Raw genomic sequence first — 23,571 nt, forward strand, 5'->3', positions numbered from 1 at the left:
TATTTGAAGATGACTCTCCTATCTCCTCGCAGCCTCCTCTTCTCCAGGCTGCGCATCCCCAACTCCCTCCACCGTGGTCAACGTAATGTAACCGTCTTCTTAATGGCTGGTGTAGCAACAAGGCATGTAAACGCTAAGCATCCGGTTGTGTCCCTGCTTCAAATCTCTGCCTGTGTTAGGGCTGAAGGTGGTTTGCCCAAATCTAGAGATGGACAGAATCTCCTCCAGTCCAGGGTCCCTCAGGTCACTGACTGAAGCTGCAGAAGCTGAGGCCTGAGCTGCAGCACCCAGAAAGCGCTGCTCTGTTTAACAGGCAAAGTCAGAAGGCCAGCTGCCCATTCATTTCAATTGCGCTTGTGCAAGAATACAAGTTACAGCAAATGCCTCTAAACAAAGCCCATTGAAACAAATGGAACACTGTATGTTTGTGAGTGTATTTGCGTACACAATAAAGTAACAGAAAAAGAAATGAATGAAAATCAATGCATTGCTGCAGCTGACCATTAATATTTGTCTTTGTCTTTTACCATACTTCTGCAATCTTTCAGAAATTCATGGAGGAAAAATGCGCAGCATAATTATATTTGATACCTGCTTAGTTATCAGTGGAAGACTATGACCTACGGCTATTACACCTTTACAGGCTGTGTTTATTCTAGGTAACCATAGAATAAATTAAAGGGATTTATCAATTTATGACAATATTTCCCTGTGAAAAAAATGTCAAATACATCTACTCTACACCTCTTTAGGACTTTCTGCATATTAGCCACTGCCTTGCTTTAAAATACTATTTGAAATTAAAGAGGGATGTAGAAAACAAAGCAGACTATGGTGTGAGCAGCCCCCCTTCCCGATTATTCTATGACTCAGCTAGCTGATCTGCTGACCCAAAAGGAGAATTCTTCTATCACTTGACCAAAATTCTAATAATTAGCTCTTTATAATGTTAGAGACATCACATGGGATGTTTTAAAGGGCAGTCATCAGACTGGCATGCCCTTGTCCAGTACCCATTTGTTTCAATAGGGTTTGTGCAGAAGACTTTCCCATATGATTGTGCCCTACTTAAAATACATAATTATTTCTATTTATGTTCTCTAAAAATGTTCTTTGGGAATGTTGGATTTTCAAGTAGAGATCAGCAGCCTTTGCACTGGATGTTTTCCCAACTGGATCAAGGAGTCTTAACTGTCAATTCTTGAAATCCGTGACCTTTTTTCCCCTCCTTCACATTCCTGGCAAAATAATATGGCCCTCTCAAAACCAGCAAGAATCAATTTCATACAAAAACTTACCTGGTCCCATGGACAGATTATTCCACCAAAGCACATGAAGAGATATCCCATGGCAACCAGACACACCCAAACGACCAAAGAGAAAACACGAAGGAACTTCTTGAATAATGGCTCTATACAGGCAAGGATAAATATGGTGAAGAAAATTGCCAGGGCTGTTGGAACAGTTACTAAGAAGGCCACATGGTCCTCCGTTTCCTGAAAACAAGAAGAAAGGAAAGCTTACTACTTAACCCATGCAACAGGAAACCAACATTTTGCTTTCATTACAGTGGTACCTCTAGTTACGAACTTAATTCGTTCCGGAGGTCCATTCTTAACCTGAAACTGTTCTTAACTAGAGGCATGCTTTCGCTAATGGGGCCTCTTGCTGCCGCTGCGCCACTGGCACACAATTTCCATTCTCATCCTGGAGCAAGTTCTCAACTTGAGGTAACTCTTCCAGGTCAGCGGTGTTTTTAACCTGAAGAATTTGTAACCTGAGGCGTTTGTAACTCAAGGTACCACTGTATTATGAATCAAGGAACCACCAGATTTGCCAATTCATATCAATTGCCTAATTAAGTGTGAGACTTACAAAACCTGGAATTAAGTTTTCAAGAGCAAACTATTCTCTGATTAAATCAAGAGGTGGAGAATGACAAGGTGTACTGATTTGGTGAGAGCAATTTAAGTCACTGAGGAGGGAGGAACAATTTTGTAATTCATAGAAAAACTTGTAATTATTTCCTGGTTGCTTGAACAATTAAAAACATATCAGTTTCCAACTAATAGTGCATAGCTGTCAACTTTCAGATTTGAAAATAAGGGATCAGCAGCCTCACCTGTCGGGGACAGTCTACAGGATATCTAACAATGCGAGATAGCAGCGGGAAGCAGCGGGAAACAGCGCTAGAATAAGGGAATTTCCCGCCAAAAAAGGGAAGATTGACAGCTACGTAATAGTGCAATCCTGTATTTGCATGCTCAGAAGCAAGTCCTACTATGTTCAATACATGTTACTCCCAGGCCATTTCTATACAACTTCTTTATTTAACAATCATCCTGATTTTGTTTCCAAATTTTTTTGCAGGAAGGTCGAATTGTGTCAGCTATTTATTAAGCACTCATCCTGGTTGTTTGCAGAGAGGTTATACAACATCAAGCAATTGTTATCTCACACTTGCCGGCATTTTCTCCCATTATTGCTTGATTTACACCAAATCAGCTTTAACGGAACAACCTGCTTCTCTGCCCCAAATTCACTCAAATCTCTGCCATTGTTTAAAATTGCCATTTTAAAACCTGCCTTCATTTTTGCTCCCTCCCCCACCCCGACTTCATGGAAATCCAGGATTGTGATCAGGCACTACAAACCCTCCCATGGGGGCTGCGTGATGACAGCCTTAGATTTTTCTGTGTATAGGAAATCACAGAAAAGCAGACTAACTCATCAATGTTTGATAGTTTCATATGGGTTCACTAATTTCCCACTGATCCCTCCTGGAGTCAGTTTTTTGGAAGCTGCTGTGGTGAAAGAGAAGCACTGCTTTGATCTAAGCCATTTCTTCCATATGTATTACCCGCACTGTTTCTGTCAGAGGTTTTTAAAATACCAGCTCTTAAACAATCTGAACCCAGAACCTTAGTGTTTCAATTGAGTTAACCACTTCTTCTGATAAACTAATCCATAAATTCATTGACCATCACTTGAACGTGGAATTAATATAATCCATTTAGGAAATTATTAATATAACTCTGTCTTTTATGAATATATAATGATTCTCAATAATCAAATTCCTCTACAGTTCTTTGTCTAGAATAATCTTTTTACAGTCACATCCAATCTTCCGTATTTTTATTTATTTATTTGCTCATTTAGAGGCAAGTACGGTAGTTTTCTTGAGCTCCCTCTGCTTTCAAAAGTACTTTAATTTAATGTACAGTATATTTCTGCAAACTATGTAGGGATCTTTAACATCCAATATTCACCAAATATTGTTTGCACTAACCCCCCCCCCCCGGAAATGCTTAATTCATTGTGCTTAGGGCTGCAATTATATACTCTGGGAGTTGACATACATAGGATTGCATTGTAACTGTTTATTTCTATTATCTTACCAGATAGTATAATTTTTGCATACAAAGACTTATAACCTAATAAATGAAGATTCCACATAGGAAGCAAGCGTCCTCAATCTTTCCACTTTCTAGAACAGCCTTTCCTACTCCTGATGTTGTAGACTACAACTCCCATCAACACCCGTCAGCATACGCCAGCATACACACAGCATGGCCGTGCTAGTTTGGGATGATGGGAAGTGTAGGGCACAATAGCTGGAGGGCACTGGGTGGGGGAAAACTGTTTCAGAAGTTAGCAGACCCTGCATCCTCTCTTAAATAACAGAATAGGTTAAGCATGGCAGAGCACAAGAGCTTGAGAACTCTACGGGGCAAGTTAAGCAGAGGTAGGGTGGCCATCTGTCATGGATGCTTTAGTTGAGATGTCTGCATTGCAAGGGGGTTGGACTAGATGACCCTTGGGATCCCTTCCAATGCTACAATTCTAGGACTCTATTACTGTAAGTCTGTGCTGCTTACTTAGAAAGGGCAAGTCCCACTAATGGGGTGTGTTTCAAGGAACATGTGTCTATGACAGCGGCCTAATTCAGCCAAACTTCATGCAATTCATGTTTCATGGTGAAAACACTGAAGAGAGATCATATACTTTTGCATCATATTTAATTTATTTGTTTATGAATCTTATACACAGATAGCTTGTGGGACCAGTGAAAGACACCTCAGTTTGCTTTGCAACCTCCTGAGTAAAGGATGTCATGCAAAGCACTGGGGGCAAGAATGGCTCAGTTTTATATTTCCTTGCTCCAATTACAAGCAGACCCTGACTTGGGCAATACTCTTAAGCCAGGGATCTGTGGCAGAATAAGCACGTCCACTGCAACCATTGAAGGGGAAGACTGTCCTGCGCATACCTGTCTATGGGCATCAGAGCATCCGGCCGACCACTCTCAGAAAGACCAGGGTGAATGAGGCAGACCTTCCATCTGATCCAGGAAGGCTCTTATAAATATTGACTTGGCTTGCTTACTAGGCAGCCTCTGCTTGTCCTGCCAGCAGGGGAACGTTCCCACTTTACGGGGCTGAATAAGCTCCACTGCTACGTGGTAAAAAAGAGAACTTAAAACCCCTATGCACTCTCATCTTAACAGTAAGCCTTCTATGCATTCCTTCCAAAAGGTTACTAGGATATCCCCCTGAACGTGAAGCCACTCAGCCTGGGCTGCTTCAAAAAACGAAGCTGGGTGTTACTCAACTTGGCAATTGTATTAGTAATATGGCATACAAATGAGTTAGTGAAGCTGTTTAAAGCAACACTGATTTCAGTGGAAGACAGGTATGCTTACTTTAACTTCCCCTCTGAAACAGTGGCCATCACAATGTTCATGCCTCCTCACATCTAAAATAATAACTGTCAGTATTAGGCAAAGTCTAAGTACTGGCACACTTGCACACCTCTGCTTCCAGGAAAAAAACAGCCTTTATTTTACTGTTTCATCATGCCAAGAAACCATGCCCTCCAGCTATTAAGCAAGTATTTTAAAAATTCTAATTAGAATCACTGTATATTTGATCAAGTGTTACTAAATCTATGCATTATTCAATAAATTTAATGGGAGCAATAAATAGTACTGATTTCATAGAATATTATAAAAAAGAAGACAAAAATGCATGTTTCATCTTATACCACAGCAAAATAAAACAATATCTATTAAAAATATTTCTCTATAATTCTGTATTTAGGAACCCAAATCCGCAGTGGAGTCCCTAAGATGGTTGGATGGCGCCTTGTACGCCTCCTTCCAGCAACACCTGCAGCCAAGCTGGGGCCAAACATATCGCCCTGCTTTCCTTTCCTTGTGTGTACTCTTGTCATCTGGCCAGCCCAGAACCCCCAGACACCCTGCCCAGCCTTGCACCCCAGAGAGGTCACTTTGGTGCTGCTGCTGCTGTGGTTGACTTAACCCCCAGAGGCGCCTGCCAGTCTCTCAAGACAGATGGAAGCCAACAAAAAAACCTACCCAATGCTACGTCCACCAAGTTGTGATAATGAAGATGAGGCATCTAACAAAACTGCAGCTACCCACCCACAGAAAGGCGAAAGACCTTTGAACCCAGGGCCAGTTGCAGTTGGGAGTAAAACTCTTTCCCAGCACTGTTCACTAGTAGCCACTGCAAGCACGTGGGAGCCCCTATTTGCAGTGGGAGCCCCTAAACAGAGAAGGCTGAGGAACTTTCCCCTACAGGAGGGGAGGAGAGGAAGGAGGAGGCTGGAGAATATGGAGGCCAGTCTTCTGAAAGGTGAGGTGCGAGGTGCCCCCCAGGATCCTGCAGGAAGATCCTCCTTCCTCTTTGGACAGGGTGGCAGCTGCACTGCCCCACAGACTGGCTGTTGAGTTTCTGAGGCAAAAGACACCCTCCCTCCTTTGCCTGTCTGTCAGCATCCCCTTTCAGATATGTGTGCTCAGTTTCAACTCCATACCAAGGAGGTGACAAGCAGATACAAATAAATTATTTTTAAATGATGGATGACTATGTGTTTTCATACTATTTTGTTTAATATCAACATTACAGAGAAACGGAATACGCAAAGCTAATCGCTGCAAAAGTGTCACACTTGGGAGGCTTACAAATTGTGTTTTTCTCTCTCCAGGGAAGCTTCTCCCTGCACCAGTTTCCAACAAGATGAAGAAGAGGCAGAAAAAGGGGAGAGGAAAATGATTGCAAAGTTCTACTTTATTCTCCTAATTCTCTTACTACAGACCAAAATGTATGCAAATCACTTATTGAACCCAAACACATTCGCTAGATGCAATCTAATAAAGGCTTTCAGAAGGATAAGACTGGGAAAGCCATTTGTTGTGGCAGAGCACTTGTTTCACACGCAGAAGCTACCAGGTTCTAATCCCCAACACATTCAGGTAGGGCTGGATCTTGTGGAGAGCTACTTCTGGGCAGCATAGACCACATTGTGCAAGATGGAGCAATGGTCTAACTCAGGATAAGGCAGCTGCTTCTACTCTAGCCAAGTGGACACAAAGGGCCACAGCTCAGCATGGAACTGAAGGTGCACCTACAACCTGCCTTGGAATTTTGTGTGCCACACACAGGTGCCAATACTGAAAGGGGTCCCTGAAGTTGTTGCAAAATCACAGGCCCACATTCCTACATCTTGTCCTGTTCTTAGTGTGAGCAACTGCTTCTGCTCTTCCAAACCCGCCTGAAATAACCCCCATCAAGTGAGCTTTCTCATTTTATTGCAGCTGTATCCCATTCTTTCAAGTTCTCCCACTTCATTCCCACCACAGCCACGCAAAGCAGCTTAGCAGCCCAAGGTCAAAAAGTCAACTTTGTGCTTGAGCAGGGATTTAACCCAAAGGCTTCCCAAACAAAGTCTGCCTACTAAAGAATGCTGGGGGCAATGAAGAGAATACAGTGGTATTCTTAATTCAAACTTAATTCATTCCGGAGGTCCGTTCTTAACCCGAAACCATTCTTAACCTGAGGCGCGCTTTCGCTAATGGGGCCTCCCGCTGCCGCCGCACAATTTCTGTTCTCATCCTGAGGTAAAGTTCTCAACCCGAGGTACTACTTCCGGGTTAGCCAAAGTGTTTGTAACCCGAAGCGTTTGTAACCTGAGGTACCACTGTACAGGCTGCCATGCATCTCCTACCAATGGCAGAAAGTGAGGCACTCACACCGGGAAACTCCTTTGGGAAACCCAGCTGACACTCCCCTCTGCATCTTTAGGCAACAGGTAAAAACAGCAGGGTCCCGATGTGCCCTTCTTTCAGTGCGCTCCCACAACATGAAGGAGCCTGGCATTATTCAGTTGCTTTCTGCGCTGATGTACCATTACTGTTGCTTTGGTGCTTGTTCCTTTGTTCTCCTGTTGCCTTATTGAGATTTATGTTCTTTACGAACCTTTACGAACCTGTTATGGGAAAGTAAGGTGGGACTGAAATATTTTAATAAAACATGCTGCTGACTCATGTTTAACTGATTGACAACAAGCCCTGTACAGAATATGTCTCACAAGTGCTACTGCCCTAGCCAGTTAAACTCTTTCTTCCTAATTTGGAAGATTCCATACTCTTATTTTCTCTGCTCTTCAGGTTACTGAAAACCACCAATGCCAAAAGTGCCTTTCTCATGTCACTCAAAATATCTGTGCAAATTCTTTAGCGACTAGAGTTAAGACAAGCACATGAAAAATTCTAGTTGTACTCCTGTAAATAATGGAATCGCAATCCAAGAATATGTCATGTATGTGTAAACACCTAAGCCACCCAAAGAATGCCTCCCAGCAGCAGCTATCAGTTACTGAGAAGGGCCCAGAAGCCTCAGCCCAAGCTCCCTCTTGGGCCTTCTTGGTGGTGGCGCCCACCCTGCGGAACACCAGATGTCAAGGAAATAAACAACTATCTTTTAGAAGACATCTGAAGGCAGCCCTGTTTAGGGAAGCTTTAATGTCTGATGTTTTATCATGTTTTTAATATTCTGTTTGGAGCCACCCAGAGTAGCTGGGGGAACCCAGCCAGATGGGCAGGGTATAAACAAACAAACATTATTATTATTATTACCCAGTCCATCCTTTAGAGAATTGGTAAGAACAAGAAATGAAAGATATTGGAGAGCGGCGCAGTAAAATTAATGGGAGGACATTAGTGGGAGGACATTATTACATTATATTGTTGATCAAGTTACTTTCTGAAACTCTTGCCTGATTGTTTTGCAACAGGGACACTTCCATTTGAGAAGTCCACATCCAGCATCCTGCTGAGAATATACTAAACTGGCCTCATATTTTTCTTGAAAGGCATATTTTTATGGAAAGGCAGATTATGCTCTCAGCAACATAAAGCACATATGGAGAAAAGCAACTCTGGTTCTGTTATACTGCCTTGAAATGTACACTTGAATTTACAGGGGAATTAAGAAAATCAGGAAATCAGTGAATTCTTATTTATTCATTAAAAAATCAAGATTATAAACAAGCTGCCCAGATGGAAAGCAAGACACTTTTATTGCTTATTTATAGTAAGTAGTTCTTTAAATACAGACCTTGCCAACAAAGGTCCGTATAGTTAAAGCTCTGGTTTTCCCAGGAGTGATATATGGAAGTGAGAGCTGGACCGTAAAGAAGGCTGATTTGCCAAAGAATGGATGCTTTTGAATTCTGGTGCTGGAGGAGACTCTTGAGAGTCCCATGGACTGCAAGAAGATCTATCCATTCTTAAGGAAATCAGCCCTGAGTGCTCACTGGAAGGACAGATCCTGAAGCTGAGGCTCCAAGACTTTGGCCACCTCATGAGAAGAGAAGACTCCCTGGAAAAGACCCTGATGTTGTGAAAGATGGAGGGCACAAGGAGAAGGGGACGATGGAGGACGAGGTGGTGGGACAGTGTTCTTGAAGCTGTTCTCACAGTTTGACCAAACTGCGGGAGGCAGTGGAAGACAGAAGTGCCTGGCGTGCTCTGGTCCATGGGGTCACGAAGAGGCAGACACAACTAAACGCCTAAACAACAACAAAGTTCTTTAAAAAAAAAGTCAGGAGGAAATCATGGGTTATAAACAGAGTAGCCCTTGGCCATACATAAGCAGAAAATAAAAGTACACTTCTTTGTTAGTACTGTACAGTGGTACCTCGAGTTACAAACACTTCAGGTTATAGACTCCGCTAACCCAGAAATAGTACCTCGGGTTAAGAACTTTGCTTCAGGATGAGAACAGAAATCTCGCGGTGGCAGCACAGTGACAGTGGGAGGCCCCATTAGCCAACGTGGTGCTGCTTCAGGTTAAGAACAGTTTCAGGCTAAGAACGGACCTCCGGAAGAAATTAGGTTCTTAACCCGAGGTACCACTGTAATGAGCTTCTGAAGAGGCTCACAGGGAAATGCTGCTTGCTTTCACTTAAAAAATATGTAAAAACCTGAAGCCTGATTTCCTCAGTGTGCACTTTATTATTCTACTGTAAATCAGTAATAAAGAGGCAATGCGGGTACTTGGTCACAGAGAAAGTAATATGATGGTTCAAAAGAATGTCATTTGAAAGCATGGCACTCCTAACCTTGAATGTTCATTTCCAAAGTTGCCTCAGGAAATGTTATATTTAAGAAACTGTATATAGAAAAGTGTTACATTCTTAGAAGTGAAATTGATTAGTAAATTTTCAAACCATTCTGGATTTGCCAAAGCTGCACACTGATATTTTAAAGAGGTAGGCTGAAATCCTATACACACCTACCTACCAGTAAGTCCCACTGAACTCAGTGGCTTACGTCCTCTTTTAAATGCTGCTTCTCTAGAGTTATGATAGACTTTTAAGTATAAACTAGTCCGCATAGTTTATACTTAACGCAGTCAGATGGTCGGTGGTTCGAATCCCCGCTACAGGGTGCGCTCCCGTTGCTCGGTCCCTGCTCCTGCCAACCTAGCAGTTCGAAAGCAAGTAGATAAATAGGTACCAAAAGTGCAAGTAGATAAATAGATACCGCTCTGGCGGGAAGGTAAACAGCGTTTCCGTGTGCTGCTCTGGTTCGACAGAAGCGGCTTAGTCATGCTGGCCACATGACCCAGAAGCTGTACGCCAGCTCCCGCGGCCAATAAAGTGAGATGAGCGCCGCAAGTCGGTCACAAGTGGACCTAATGGTCAGGGGTCCCTTTACCTTTACCTAGTCTGCATCACCATACCTGGCATTCTAGAAGGACATATTGAATAAATATTTATTTTTAATGGCCTGTTATATATTGTGGAGCATTTTGTGATATTTGTGTTGATATTTATAATCTGCACATTTATTTGAGGCAATCCAACTAAAATTAAAGCCGTTCTGATATTAATCAGGAGGTTTGAGCTTAAACCCAGGCCTAAATGCCCAAATCCATTGCCAGCTGGAGTGTCCTTGCTATTTGTAAGCTGCATCTTATGTTTTATTTCCTTTGGAACTGCCTGTGTTACATTTCTCAGAAAAATTAATGCACTCACAGACACAAATCAGGAATGATATTATTACAGTAGACCATTTACTGCAAATTTCAAAAGCAACGCAGAATAGTCTCATTATATAGGAATATGAAAATGCTGAATAATATGTTTCAATTTATGCAACAGATGTAATTTCAGGATTTACATTGCAAATAATTTTGCAAATTATGATATGAAAATTAGCATTATTATCATAACTTCTTATCTTTTATTACTATGTAACACCTATGGTCAGTCAGTGAATGAAAATGTAGTTTGCATAGTCTTACAATTTATAGATAATCAGCCGTTCTCTTTCATCTTTCTGATGACCACTTAGTAATTATGAATTCTCAGACACAGCAAAGATGCAGCACAGTACATTGTAAACAATAAAAGGAAAATTATACCTGATAAAATACTTGACCCTTGATAGAATCTAGGGTAAGAGAGACTAGAGGGGGGGGGGAGCTTTGAAGTATAAAACGTCCAGTGACCCAAAGGTTCTGGTTCAGCAGCCAATGGAAGATGAACACAAGGACAAATATTATGTCATAAAGCAAACTTCATGGATAAAACAGTAAGTGGCTGGTTCTTTCTCCCTCTCTAGATCCCATTTTTCACTGCTAGCCATTGGGAAATAAAGCCTCCTAAATACATTATAAATGAGCTTTCTCCCCCTTCCTATGGCATGCCTGGAATGCCAAAGACAAACGAAACTATAACATTCTTTCTGGTGGTGAGAGCAGTTCAGCAGTGGAAAGGACTCCTTTGGAAGGAGGCAGCCCCTGCTTTCTAGGAGGTTTTTAAGCAGAGGTTGGGTGGCCATCTGTCAGGATGCTTTAGCTGCAATTCCTGCATAACAGCGGGTTGCACTATTCTATTTTTCTGTGATTCACAGCCTCTCTCTCAGCCTCTGCCAATGAAAACCGTGGCTTCCATACCACTCAAGAGCCCCTCAGTTCAGAGCTGCAGCCATGATGACACACTTACAGCGAGGAAAATGTTTAAACTAGCCTAAGAATGTTTCAGATGCATAACAAAATCAGGATCAAGGGGATTGTGCATTTTCAACACAGGCTCTTTAAATGCATTTCAGTTCTATGACGTCCACAATGGACGCTTTGGATTTTGTAGGCAACACCCTCCCTCTAATTATTTTATGCACTGGACTTGAACATATCACAGAATATTTAGAGCAGGGTGATGGGAGAAGACCATCAGTCTAATCTGAACAGAAATACTACTGCTCTAGCTTACCTCTAGCTATTTCACTGGCTTCAGTGTTTTTGTTTTATGTCTGCTCTGAAATTGACATAGCTCTGTATACCACAGAAACATTTATAAACTTTGAAGGTCTATTAAAACTCAGAAAGTAACTTCCAATGGCTCATGGCCATTCCTGACCCAGGTGATCCACTTCTCCAGCAGAAACCTCCTTGACCAGAATGCATCCCCCCACCTTCCAATTTAACACCTCTGCAAAACCTTCATAAAATGGGAGACGGGTGCAGAGGAAGTTTCTAGGCAGTTCCTCCATAACAGTCTGCTCCAAATGTGAAGCACTCAGATTCCCAACTGACTAACCACTATGGTAAAAATCAAGCACCCTTGCATCCTCGTTGCAACAGAAAATTCTGCTTTGGAGGTGTGAAGAGTCATCTTAGACTTCATACCAACAGTACAATTCTCACATCACCTCTGAGTGTCATAGAATCACATTTCTATTATCCTCTAGCACCTAGTCTTCTTGTATTTTGTTTTCACTGCCTATTTAATGTTGTTTCAATGGCATTTTATGCCTGACATATTATTGTGGATTTTACGTTTACATGAACATAATTGCCTTTTGTACATTGTCCTGCTATCAAACTGATGTAAAGTGGTTTTTATTTATATTACATATGCCTTCAAATGCAATGTTTTTGAACAGAGTCCGCTCATACATTCAATTTATTATTATTATTATTATTATTATTATTATTATTATTATTATTATTTATTACTTATACCCTGCCCACCTGGCCATGCCTCCCCAGCCACTCTTGGCGGCTTCCAACAGGGGATTTAAAACACAATAAAACATCAAACACTAAAAACGTCCCTAAACAGGGCTGTCCAAATCATCAAGTATGCAGTAATCTTATTTTATAAAGTGAGGGTGGGATGGGGAAGAATCAGATTTTATTTGCATATTAGTGAGAAACTATTTAACTTGTACTTCTGGAAACAAAGTATGTGAACCAAAACTGAAGGCATCCTTCAGAAATTAGCACTTCTCCAAATTTTGCAATGTGTACAAAAATGCATAAATTAGGGAGGAGTGATTGCATGAGAATACATATATGTGATTGAAAAAAACATAAATGCATGTATTGTATTACAGAAAATTGCTTGCAAAAATGTGTATACTGTATTAGTCAAAACTGCATACCAAAAGGTGTTCATTAGGAAAAAATAACAATAAAATGCAGATAAATTTTCATGGGGATTTAAAAAACAAAATTCCCAAATTGTTGCAAAAAGGTGGAAAATGTGAAAAACTGATAGAAACCAAAGCTGACATCCATGCTTAAATCAGCCAAAACTTATCTGCTTCCAGAGTTCAATAAATCAGAATAGAAATGTATAAAACAGGAGGTCACTTTTGAAGTTACCAAAAGATAAACAGCTCTAAGGCTAAGGATAGGACATAGCTTAGTGGCAGAGCACATGGTTTCAATGCAGAAGGTGCTAGCCTGAGCGAGTCACCCTGAGAAATCTGCTCTGTGCCTTTAAATTCCCCACTGAATCAGGCAGTCAGTGATGAGGCAGCCATGTCTTCTCCCACCTAGTTTCCACAATTGGTTTGCCTACTCTCCTCCAAAGCAGGGGAATATGCCAGGGATGTGGAGAAGGATAGGCAAAAAAGGAGTGTGTGAGAGTTTCTTTGTGTGCGCAGAGAATGGGTAGGAAAATCCTCATTTATTCCAGGGAGAATTTCAGGGACAAATTAATAAGGTGTAAGTGCAGCTCTTCCGTGTGACGTTCATTGATAAGCAAGATTGCAGCTCACAGTGGTTCACATCATTACATTCTGAACATGGAAATACTTCACAAGAATGGAAATCTCTTTGACTAATTGCGGCAATCAGGAGGGGAAAAGGGAGCATTTTGACTGAGTGTATGGGCTACACCTGATTACGGTTTATTTCCCTGAACTTTAGACTGAGGGTGCAATCCGGCTCCTATACAGAAGTCAAGAGCAAAAACTCCCATAGATTTTAGTGGAGAAGAACTGGAGCCCTGGAACAAGCTAATAAGGAATTCGACAAATGGCACAAAGTTTTCCTCTGCTGAAAATTAGAGGGTTGTTAACGACAGTCAATCTTGCATGTGTAGCAAATGATGTGAGCAACAGACTACCTTTTAACTGTTTGAAGCAAATGAAAAACGTGGATAGCGAGTGTGACCTGTAACAAGCTGTTCCCGTGTGTGGTGCTCCTTATTCACTGTTCCACTCGGCCAGTCAGACCTTTTCTCTAGAATCCTCCATCCCATCCTGTTCCTGCCCACCCCCACCATCAGTCAGCATTCTGTCCCATGGCGCCCCCCCAGTCCTCCCTCCTCCTCCTCTCCCACCCGCATACCATCTTTTCCTGAATATTTTTCTCACTTCTGCAAACCTTGGGGTTTTCCCCAGCCTGCCCAAACTTTCTCCTGACTGTGGGCGCTGTCCTTTTTGCTACATTAGCAGTGGCACTCATGTCCAAACATCAAAAATGGAGGGAGGTGGCTCCTTCAACTCCTGTTTTGAGGTGAAAACATTTAAGTGTGTGTTAAAGCTCTTTTGTAGCTTTAAAACCTTCACCTGAACAACAAATACCAATAAGGTTAATCTGTCAGCAGGAAGGAAACCAAGCAAATGAATTAGAGGTATTAAATTTGGACTGCAAGCCTAAGCACACTTATTCGGCCAGAAACTCTGCTGAAATCTGCGGGATGTTTCCAAGTAGCTACCGTATGTTGAGGACTAGAGGCCTGGCAGTTTTATTCCACTTGTGATCCATGAACAGAATATTTAACTAAAAGGACCCAGCAGCCTTCCCAAGCAGGCGTGTCCTCTGCTATTTACATGAATACATGCAAGTTGCCCAAGAGATTGCACAAAGTAATTTTGTGCTGAAACAGATCCGAAGGCAGTCACAATTCAAACCTGCTTTGAAAACATGAAACCGCTAGAAAGTGCAGGGGTTGGGGAGGCCAAGGAGAGTCTCTGCTTTGCCAGACACACCATGAGGTAACAACTGCAGCGGCTTATCTGAAATTAACTGCATCTCCTGAGCAGAAATGGGTTATGAAGTTATCTGCCCGTATAAAAAATGTAAAGGGAAAAACGCAGCAGAGGCTCTGGAGTACAGAAAAGAAGGGATAAATCCAGACCAGAACATTCCAAATAGCTGCACAACGGGATTACGGCAGAGTAGAACAATCCTTTTTTAAAAGCAACCTGAAAAAGCTGAGATGGAAGTAAGGCTACAATCCCCCACAAACTTTCCTGGGAGTAAATGCCACTGTACAAAGTGGGACTTCCTTGGGGTGGATCTGAGTGGGATCAGGCTGCCCGGCTAATCAACTGTGGTAGGTCGCAAAATGCAGAAATTAAACATGATCATAATGTCACTTGTGTTTCAAAGCAATGCAGGCAGGGCTACGTTTGAATTTCTAATCACATGAAATGCTTTTTTACAAAACATTTCTCCATCGGCCCATCACCTCTGGATCGTGGTATTCCGGCAAGTTTGAGAGCTGCCGAATCTGTAAGCCACTTGCACCAAAACTGTCCAGAACTGAGGCTTCCCATTCATTAGAAACGCAAAGCTACAAAAATGTGTACCGTTATGTGTGAAACTGAATAATCATACATTTTTTAAAAAAGAAAAATCAATAAAGCTCCAAATTAAAATCCAGCCCATTCATGTGAGACTAAAACGAGACGATTTAAAAAAAATAATCATCGATGAAACTATTCACATACATATATATATATATATATACGGTATATATATGGAAGGAAAATAAGCTCTGCCTATGTTGGAAGCCTTCCTTTCTCTTTTGGCAAGTTGAGGGGGCCTCAGCCCAGCCCGCTCTCGGCTCCCCCGGGCGGCGGCGGCGGGGGGGGAGAAGCCCCTCTGCGCCCCGGGAGCCCCTCGGCCCTCCCTGGGACTCACCATCCCGGCGGCGGCGAAGAAGAAGACGGCCAGCAGCGCCAGGCAGGCGCCCAGCACGATGAGCAGCAGGAAGACGAGCAGCGGGTGCTGCTGGCTCAGGCAGTAGTACGACTCGTAGAGCCAGTCGCGGCGGCCAGGGGCGCGCGGGCGGCGGCGGCGGCAGCACAGGCGCAGCCGGAGGGGCCCCTCCGAGCCCTCCGGGGCCCCGCAGCCCTCGCCGCGCTCCGCCGGCTCCCGCTGCCTCCTCATGGCGCGCGGGCGCCGCCGATCTGGCCGGCCAGGCGTCGCCCCGCTCCTCAGGACGCCGCCGCCGCCGCCGCCCCCCGCCCGCCCCCGACGGCGCAGCGCCCCGGCCGCCTCCCCATGCCGCGCCGGGAGCCCGAGGGCGCTCGCCTGCTGCTCCTGCTGCTGCTGCTGCGTCCCGGCGGAGAGGCGAGCGGCCGAAGAAGGCGCCCCAGCCAGTCCCCGAGTGGCGGCGGCGGCGACGCGCGAGGAGAAGGCGGGCTCCGGCTCCGCCGCCCGCCCCCCGCCGGCAGCCGCCTTGGGCGCGGGAGCGCGCGCTCCGCCGGCGGGAAGGCCGCGTGGCACTGCCGGGGTCGGACTAGATGACCCCGGGGAGCCCTTCCAAGGCCACGGTTCTCTGAGGTGAGCGCTGCACAGGGCGACGGGGATCTGAGCGTGTGCAGAGGGCAGCTGGGCGGTGGGCGCAAGTGGATCCGTTCCGGACGCCGACAGGCAGGACAAGGACTTCGCGGCTTCGATGTGTTATAGAAACGGGAGAGAGTGGAAAGGGATCCCGGGGGACATCTAGTCCAACCCGCCGGAACGCAAAAACTTTTGCCCAACGTGGGGCTCATGCTTTACTGACGGAGCTCTCCTTCAGCTGCGACGCGTGAAATGGGTCGCCTTGCGCCGAAACCATCAGGGCCGAAGCTTCCTCGGCGGCGCCTCGGAGCGCCCGGGTCGGAAGTGGGGCAAGGCGCCGGGCTTCCCGCGACTAGATCCACGCCCCAAGCAGGACAACCCTAGGCAATCGCAAGAAAGTCCCTGGGGCTTACTCCAGAGTAAGTGAGTACAGGCGTGCAGCCCAAGTGCCACTTGCTTGGGTGACAGTTGCATGGGATGGATCGCAACCTCTGCAGGCGCGTGTTGGCTCCGGACCAGGAGGAAGCCTCGCTGGATTCAGGGGCGCTTACTCCCCAATGTCCAGGGGAGCAGCTTTCAAGAGATTTCCTCCGACGGCTGAGAGACGCCTGTCCCCAGGGCTCTGCCGTCCTCTGTCTCGAGCAGCGCTCATGCAAACAGCTAATAGCCGGGTGTGCAAGCGCAGCAAGCGCAGCAAGGCTGCCGAGTTGGCTCCTGGTGAACGCGCAGCAAAGCAGAAAGAAAGACTTGGTCCCATCCTGGAGCCCCAGTGGTGGCACCTGAACTGCATAGGTGGGGGGGTTTGTTTGGGAACTCGGCAGCTTACAGATAAAAATAAGAACAGGTAAAAACATTGAAAATAACAGTCATAAAAAATAAACACTGATAGAGTTATCATTGTGTATAAACTTACAGGCTTAAGCAGTATGTGGACTGAGAACTCCCAGAAGTGCAAGCTGGATTTAGAAGAGGCAGAGGAACCAGAGACCAAATTGCAAACATGCGCTGGATTATGGAGAAAGCTAGAGAGTTCCAGAAAGACATCTACTTCTGCTTCATTGACTATGCAAAAGCCTTTGACTGTGTCGACCACAGAAAACTATGGCAAGTTCTTAAAGAAATGGGAGTGCCTGATCACCTCATCTGTCTTCTGAGAAATCTCTATGTGGGACAAGAAGCTACAGTTAGAACTGGATATGGAACAACTGATTGGTTCAAAATTGGGAAAGGAGTACGACAAGGCTGTATATTGTCTCCCTGCTTATTTAACTTATATGCAGAATTCATCATGAGAAAGGCTGGGCTGGATGAATCCCAAGCCGGAATTAAGATTGCCGGAAGAAATATCAACAACCTCAGATATGCAGATGACACAACCTTGATGGCAGAAAGTGAGGAGGAATTAAAGAACCTTTTAATGAGGGTGAAAGAGGAAAGTGCAAAATATGGTCTGAAGCTCAACATCAAAAAAACGAAGATCATGGCCACTGGGCTCATCACCTCCTGGCAAACAGAAGGGGAAGAAATGGAGGCAGTGAGAGATTTTACTTTCTTGGGCTCCATGATCACTGCAGATGGTGACAGCAGCCACAAAATTAAAAGACGCCTGCTCCTTGGGAGAAAGGCAATGGCAAACCTAGACAGCATCTTAAAAAGCAAAGACATCACCTTGCCAACAAAGGTCCGTATAGTAAAAGCCATGGTTTTCCCAGGAGTGATGTATGGAAGTGAGAGCTGGACCATAAAGAAGGCTGATCGCCGAATAATGGATGCTTTTGAATTCTGGTGCTGGAGGAGACTCTTGAGAGTCCCATGGACTGCAAGAAGATCAAACGTATCCATTCTTAAGGAAATCAGCCCCGAGTGCTCACTGGAAGGACAGATCCTGAAGCTGAGGCTCCAATACTTTGGCCACCTCCTGAGAAGAGAAGACTCCCTGGAAAAGACCCTGATGTTGGGAAAGATGGAGGGCACAAGGAGAAGGGGACGACAGAGGACGAGATGGTGGGACAGTGTTCTCAAAGCTACAAACATGAGTCTGACCAAACTGCGGGAGGCAGTGGAAGACAGAAGTGCCTGGCGTGCTCTGGTCCAGGGGGTCACGAAGAGTCGGACATGACTAAACGACTAAACAACAACAATAAACTTACAGATAATTACAATAAAAACAGCATGGCACCAGCCCTTTCAGTAAAAGCCACCTGTCCCCCAGAGCCTGCTGTTCTTCACCTCCAGGCAGAACAACGAGGGAGTCAGTTTGGCTTCCCCAGAGAGTTCCATAGTCTGGGAGTAGCCACTGAAAAGGCCCTGTCCTGCATCCCCACCAAGTGTGCATGGAGAAAGGCCTCCATGGAAGATCTCAGAACCTGGGCAGTTTTGGATGAGGGAATACAGTCTTTCAGATAGCCTGGACCAAAGCTATGTAGGGCTTCATAGCGGTGGCATAGTGTGAGAGGACAGGAGGGGCACAGTTTTGGGGGGGTGTATTCCTCACAATGCCCTGCTGTGTTGTGAGCTGTTGCGTCCGTCTCACACTGGAGGGCACCTTGAGAAGGATGCAACAACTCACGGTGCTCTGCCACCCAACTGCCATTTTTGCAAGTCTCACGAAACAGCACTGGGCTCACAGGGCACCCTGAGTGCACCCCTCAAAGTAGGGTGTCGTTGCCTGGGCAGGCTCCCCATTGTGCGGCCAAGCAGGTGGTGCAGTGCTGCCCTATTTAGCTCCAGTGGGCGGAGGGTGCAACTTTTCTGACTGACATATGCAACTTTTATGACTTGACGTGTGGAAAACCACATGAATTTGACCTGTGGAGAGTTTGTAAGTAAACCATTTTCTTACTTACCAAACGTGGTCTTTTCCTATGCTGGGGGAAGAAGGAAACTTGGAAGGAACTTTTAAAGGGGACAATTTTGGAACTCATCTGGAAAGGCCTTAAAGCAGGGGTCAGCAAACTTTTTCAGCAGGGGGGCAGTCCACTGTCCCTCAGACCTTGTGAGGGGCCGGACTGTATTTTTTTGGGGGGAATGAATGAATTCCTATGCCCCACAAATAACCCAGAGATGCATTTTAAATAAAAGGACACATTCTACTCATGTAAAAACACGCTGATTCCCAGACCATCCACGGGCCAGATTTAGAAGGCGATTGGGCCGGATCTGGCCCCCGAGCCTTAGTTTGCCTACCCATGCCTTAAAGGTTTTACAGCCTATATTTCTACATTTTACTTTGCTGCCTTTTTAAGCATTTTAAATCTACTGGGGTTCTTTGACCAAAGAGTACTTGCTTTGCTCTCAGGGGGGTAGCTAGCTCCTCCAACACCCGGAGCGGCCAGGGTGGAGCGACCCACCCAGGGGGGGCTGCGGTGAGCTGCCCACTGAGTCCGCTTGGCAGACGCAAGCCCCACGCTGCCATTTTGGGCAGCGTGGGGCCCTGAGCCACTGCGTCACTCCCAGGAGAGACGTGGCTCAGGCGCGCTGCAGGCCAGGCCCTGTGGTAAGTGCCATCCCCAGTGGTGTGCCATTTCGTCCCCCCCCCCCAAGGATGATACCTGGGGCAGACTGCACTCCCCGCACCTCCGTTCCTACACCCCTGTTTGCTCTGTACTTGGATCCTGGCATCCAAAAATTCTGTTCCCAGATACAGATACCAACTCCAATACCAAAGGTAATACAGTGGTACCTCGGGTTACATACGCTTCAGGTTACAGACGCTTCAGGTTACAGACTCCACTAACCCAGAAATATTACCTCGGGTTAAGAACTTTGCTTCAGGATGAGAACAGAAATCATGTTCCAGCGGTGCGGCGGCAGCAGGAGGCCCCATTAGCTAAAGTGGTGCTTCAGGTTAAGAACAGTTTCAGGTTAAGTACGGACCTCCAGAACGAATTAAGTACTTAACACAAGGTACCACTGTATATATTAATAATGGCAAGTAGGCATTGACAGCTTTCTCTTCCATGAATTTGTCTGAAGTCATTCCTTTCAAACTGTCTCAAATTTGTAACTGTTACTACATCTTGTGCTGGCAAATTCCAGTGTTTTTAATCTGGCCAGAGAAAAGAAACTGGAATCAGAATTCTCGAATCCTTTCGGAGACAGCGTCAGAGAGTTGGGAAGGTGTGTTGCGTTGTTGTTCCTGGGAGGGGGTGTCTCGTGTTCCACTGGTCTGCTTGTTCCCCCTGTATTATATGTGAAAAGTGGAAAGGTCTTTGTAGAATGAAATTTAACCCCTAAAGCCGTCACTCAGAAAAGTCGAGAGTTTGAAATAAAGTTTTTGGTTCTGTGCAGTCTGTCATATAAGGCATTATTCCATGTACCGGAATAGAATCATAGAATCCTAGAGTTGGAAGAGACCACAAGGGCCATCGAGTCCAACCCCCTGCCAAGCAGGAAACACCATCAGAGCACTCCTGACATATGGTTGTCAAGCCTCTGCTTAAAGACCTCCAAAGGAGGAGACTCCACCACACTCCTTGGCAGCAAATTCCACTGTCAAACAGCTCTTACTGTCAGGAAGTTCTTCCTAATGTTTAGGTGGAATCTTCTTTCTTGTAGTTTGGATCCATTGCTCCGTGTCCGCTTCTCTGGAGCAGCAGAAAACAACCTTTCTCCCTCCTCTATGTGACATCCTTTTCTATATTTGAACATGGCTATCATATCACCCCTTAACCTCCTCTTCTCCAGGCTAAACATGCCCAGCTCCCTTAGCCGTTCCTCATAAGGCATTGTTTCCAGGCCTTTGACCATTTTGGTTGCCCTCCTCTGGACACATTCCAGTTTGTCAGTGTCCTTCTTGAATTGTGGTGCCCAGAACTGGACACAGTACTCCAGGTGAGGTCTGACCAGAGCAGAATACAGTGGCACTATTACTTCCCTTGATCTAGATGCTATACTCCTATTTTATTCCTATTGAATAAAAAAATACTAAGGGACTACCTGCAGCAGCATTAACTTTTCTCCTTTCGGCACCTACATTGTTGGCACCAAACATGGAATGAGCTCTGACGGCCAGCTAGCATTCCTTCCATATAGCAGCCGAGAGAGATGCAGTCTTGTGGAAGGAAAGGGTGGAAGGAAAGGGTGAAGAAAAGAAAAGCTTCCATCATGCTTACATGTGAATACATCAGCACATGATCAAGTTCAGGATTTATCCTTCCAAACCATGAGGTGTAGACAAAGTGAGCCTAATGAGCTCTAATCATGTATTTCTCCATATTGAAAAAGGCTATTAGGAAAACAAAAGGAGAGAGCGATAAAAGGCAGCAGGAGAAGAGAGACAAGAAACACCGTGTCGCCCCATTATTGTGCTTGCTAAAATGCAGACCAGCCAGGCATGTAATCAGGAGGAAAAGGGAGAGAAAATATAGGTTAGGTGACATCATTCATTGAACCAACATCTCCCGGCAGAAGAGCATGCAGCTCCCTTCTTCAGTCTCTCCTGAGATAAGTTTCTGGGATAAAAGGAAACCTGAACAACAGGTACAGGAAGGGCTACAGCTCAGTGGAAAGACACGCAAACCTGGGACCTCACACATTCCCATCTTTGGTCTCTGGCATTTCCAGCAACAATGATCTGCAGTAGCAGAGCTAAGAGGGAGTGTCGAGAGAGGCTGAATTTGCCCATTCCTCCTGCAAATATAGGGATGGTGGTGAGCTACATGTGGTTTAAGTAAACCATGATCAAAGTATCCAAGGCAGCTCTTCAGTGAAGGGATGAGACAGGCACCAGCATGCGTGAGCCCCGTCAGTAGCACCTCTCCGTCCCAGCCGGCAGCAGAAACGCAGCAGCAGGAGGGAAGCCAGTTGTTCACCCTTTAAAACATCCATGAGCAGAGGACAGCTGGAGGCAGAAAGACACATTGGGACCCAAGATAAAGACAAATCAGGGATGGGCGAGGGGGTCCATTTCATTTTCTCTTTTTTCCATTATTCACTTCAGTTCTCCCCACTTCCTCATCAGTGTGCAATTGGAAAACAGTCCTGAAAATTTATCAGCCTTTTACAGCAAATTTCTCTCAATATGCATATTTTTGTGTGCAGTTTTGCCTAATATGCACAGTTTTATAAAGCAGCTTTGCCAAAGGTAATGCATTTTTATATGTTACTTTCAATAGCATATTCATTGATATGCACAGTTAAGTATATGTATCTTTCTACACATTCCTTGGCTAAAAACTGCATTGCATAATTTCAAGATGTGTGACTCTCCATATTATTTCAGAAAGTGTGGATTAGGTAATTTCACCTTTACATTTCACCTTTAAATGGAATTTCTCCTCCATATACCTATGTCAAGCAGTGGGGGGGGGGGCAAAGAGAGGAATTCCCCATCCATATGCTTTTGTTAGTTGTGGCATAGAAGGTGCAGGAAATTGTGCAGGAGAAACTCTTGACAGATGTTGAAATGGAAAGTGTTGCTAATAGAGGGACCTAGGCAGAGCCCACAGACTCAATAACAATACTTTTGCCTGTACAGTTTTAAATCTGTGCCCATTCTGAACTGCCCGTGCTGTTCAACTGTTAGCATTAACAGCAAGCTTTCACTAAGCCCGTTCCCCATTTTTCTTCTTTCATAAATGAAAAGCAATTTTGTCCTTGATGCAAATTAGTATTAGTAATAACATTCTCTCTATAAAGTACATTCAGGCTGGAGCTATACATGCAAGGAAATGAAGTGATAAGAGTCTGGAAGGTATAGTCTGTGTATGTGTGTGTGTGCGTGCCTACACACACACACACACACACACACACACACACACTCATACTTTCTGTATATAGAAAACTAGTAGAGCAAGGAGGTGACTGCAGCCTTTATACCTATAGGGAGGGCTTCAAAACACAACAGGGAGGCATTCAAAAGTGGCCCACAATATAATTTTTGGTGTTTTTCTTTTCTTTTTGTAAATCTACCACAGAGCTGTGGACCCCTTCTCTTACTGAATGTTAAAATCTCAAGCTGTCCGATATCTCTGATTTCACCCTTATACTGCAATCCAAGAGTACACAAAACCTTCCGGTGGGATGTGTCCCATACCATGATTGTAGATGCAGGAATCACTCTCAAAAAACATGTGATCTCTGAAGAATAAATAGCACTGGGCTAGGCAACCCAATGGTCTGGGTCAGTGTAAAACAGTTTATATGTTCATGGGTGGAAGATGACATATATAGAGCAGTCACTGTGGTGGTTGCCTCTGTAGAAGTAAAGTTCACAATCATATAGGAAGTATCAGCAGGGGACCATTCAACTGAAGGCTGCTACATTGGAATGAATAGGAACCAGCAAAAAAGTATTTCTCTGGGTGTGCCAGATAATATCTAAAGCAGTATTCTTCAACCAGGGGTCCCCCTGAACTACAACTCCCATCAGCCCCAGCCAACTAAGCCTATT

General features: G+C 44.8%; 1 protein-coding gene across 4 annotated transcripts in view; it reads right to left on the reverse strand.

The window, feature by feature from the left end:
• Positions 1-15,798, reverse strand: part of ADCY2 (adenylate cyclase 2) — a 122,837-nt gene extending 107,039 nt beyond the window's left edge. For 2 of the 4 annotated variants that reach the window (XM_083519084.1, XM_083519083.1), the window contains exons 1-2: positions 15,534-15,798; positions 1,299-1,496 (exon numbers count right to left, since the gene is read on the reverse strand). In XM_083519084.1, coding sequence (XP_083375210.1) covers positions 1,299-1,496; positions 15,534-15,782 — 447 coding nt within the window. In that variant the 5' untranslated portion in view covers positions 15,783-15,798. The remainder of the gene's footprint in view (positions 1-1,298; positions 1,497-15,533) is intronic. The other 2 variants (XM_083519085.1, XM_083519086.1) reach the window with 2 other exon arrangements.
• Between the last annotated feature and the right edge of the window lie 7,773 nt (positions 15,799-23,571).

Source organism: Podarcis liolepis (genome assembly GCF_965112155.1).
Source record: "Podarcis liolepis genome assembly, chromosome: 8".
NCBI classification, from domain to species: domain Eukaryota; kingdom Metazoa; phylum Chordata; class Lepidosauria; order Squamata; family Lacertidae; genus Podarcis; species Podarcis liolepis.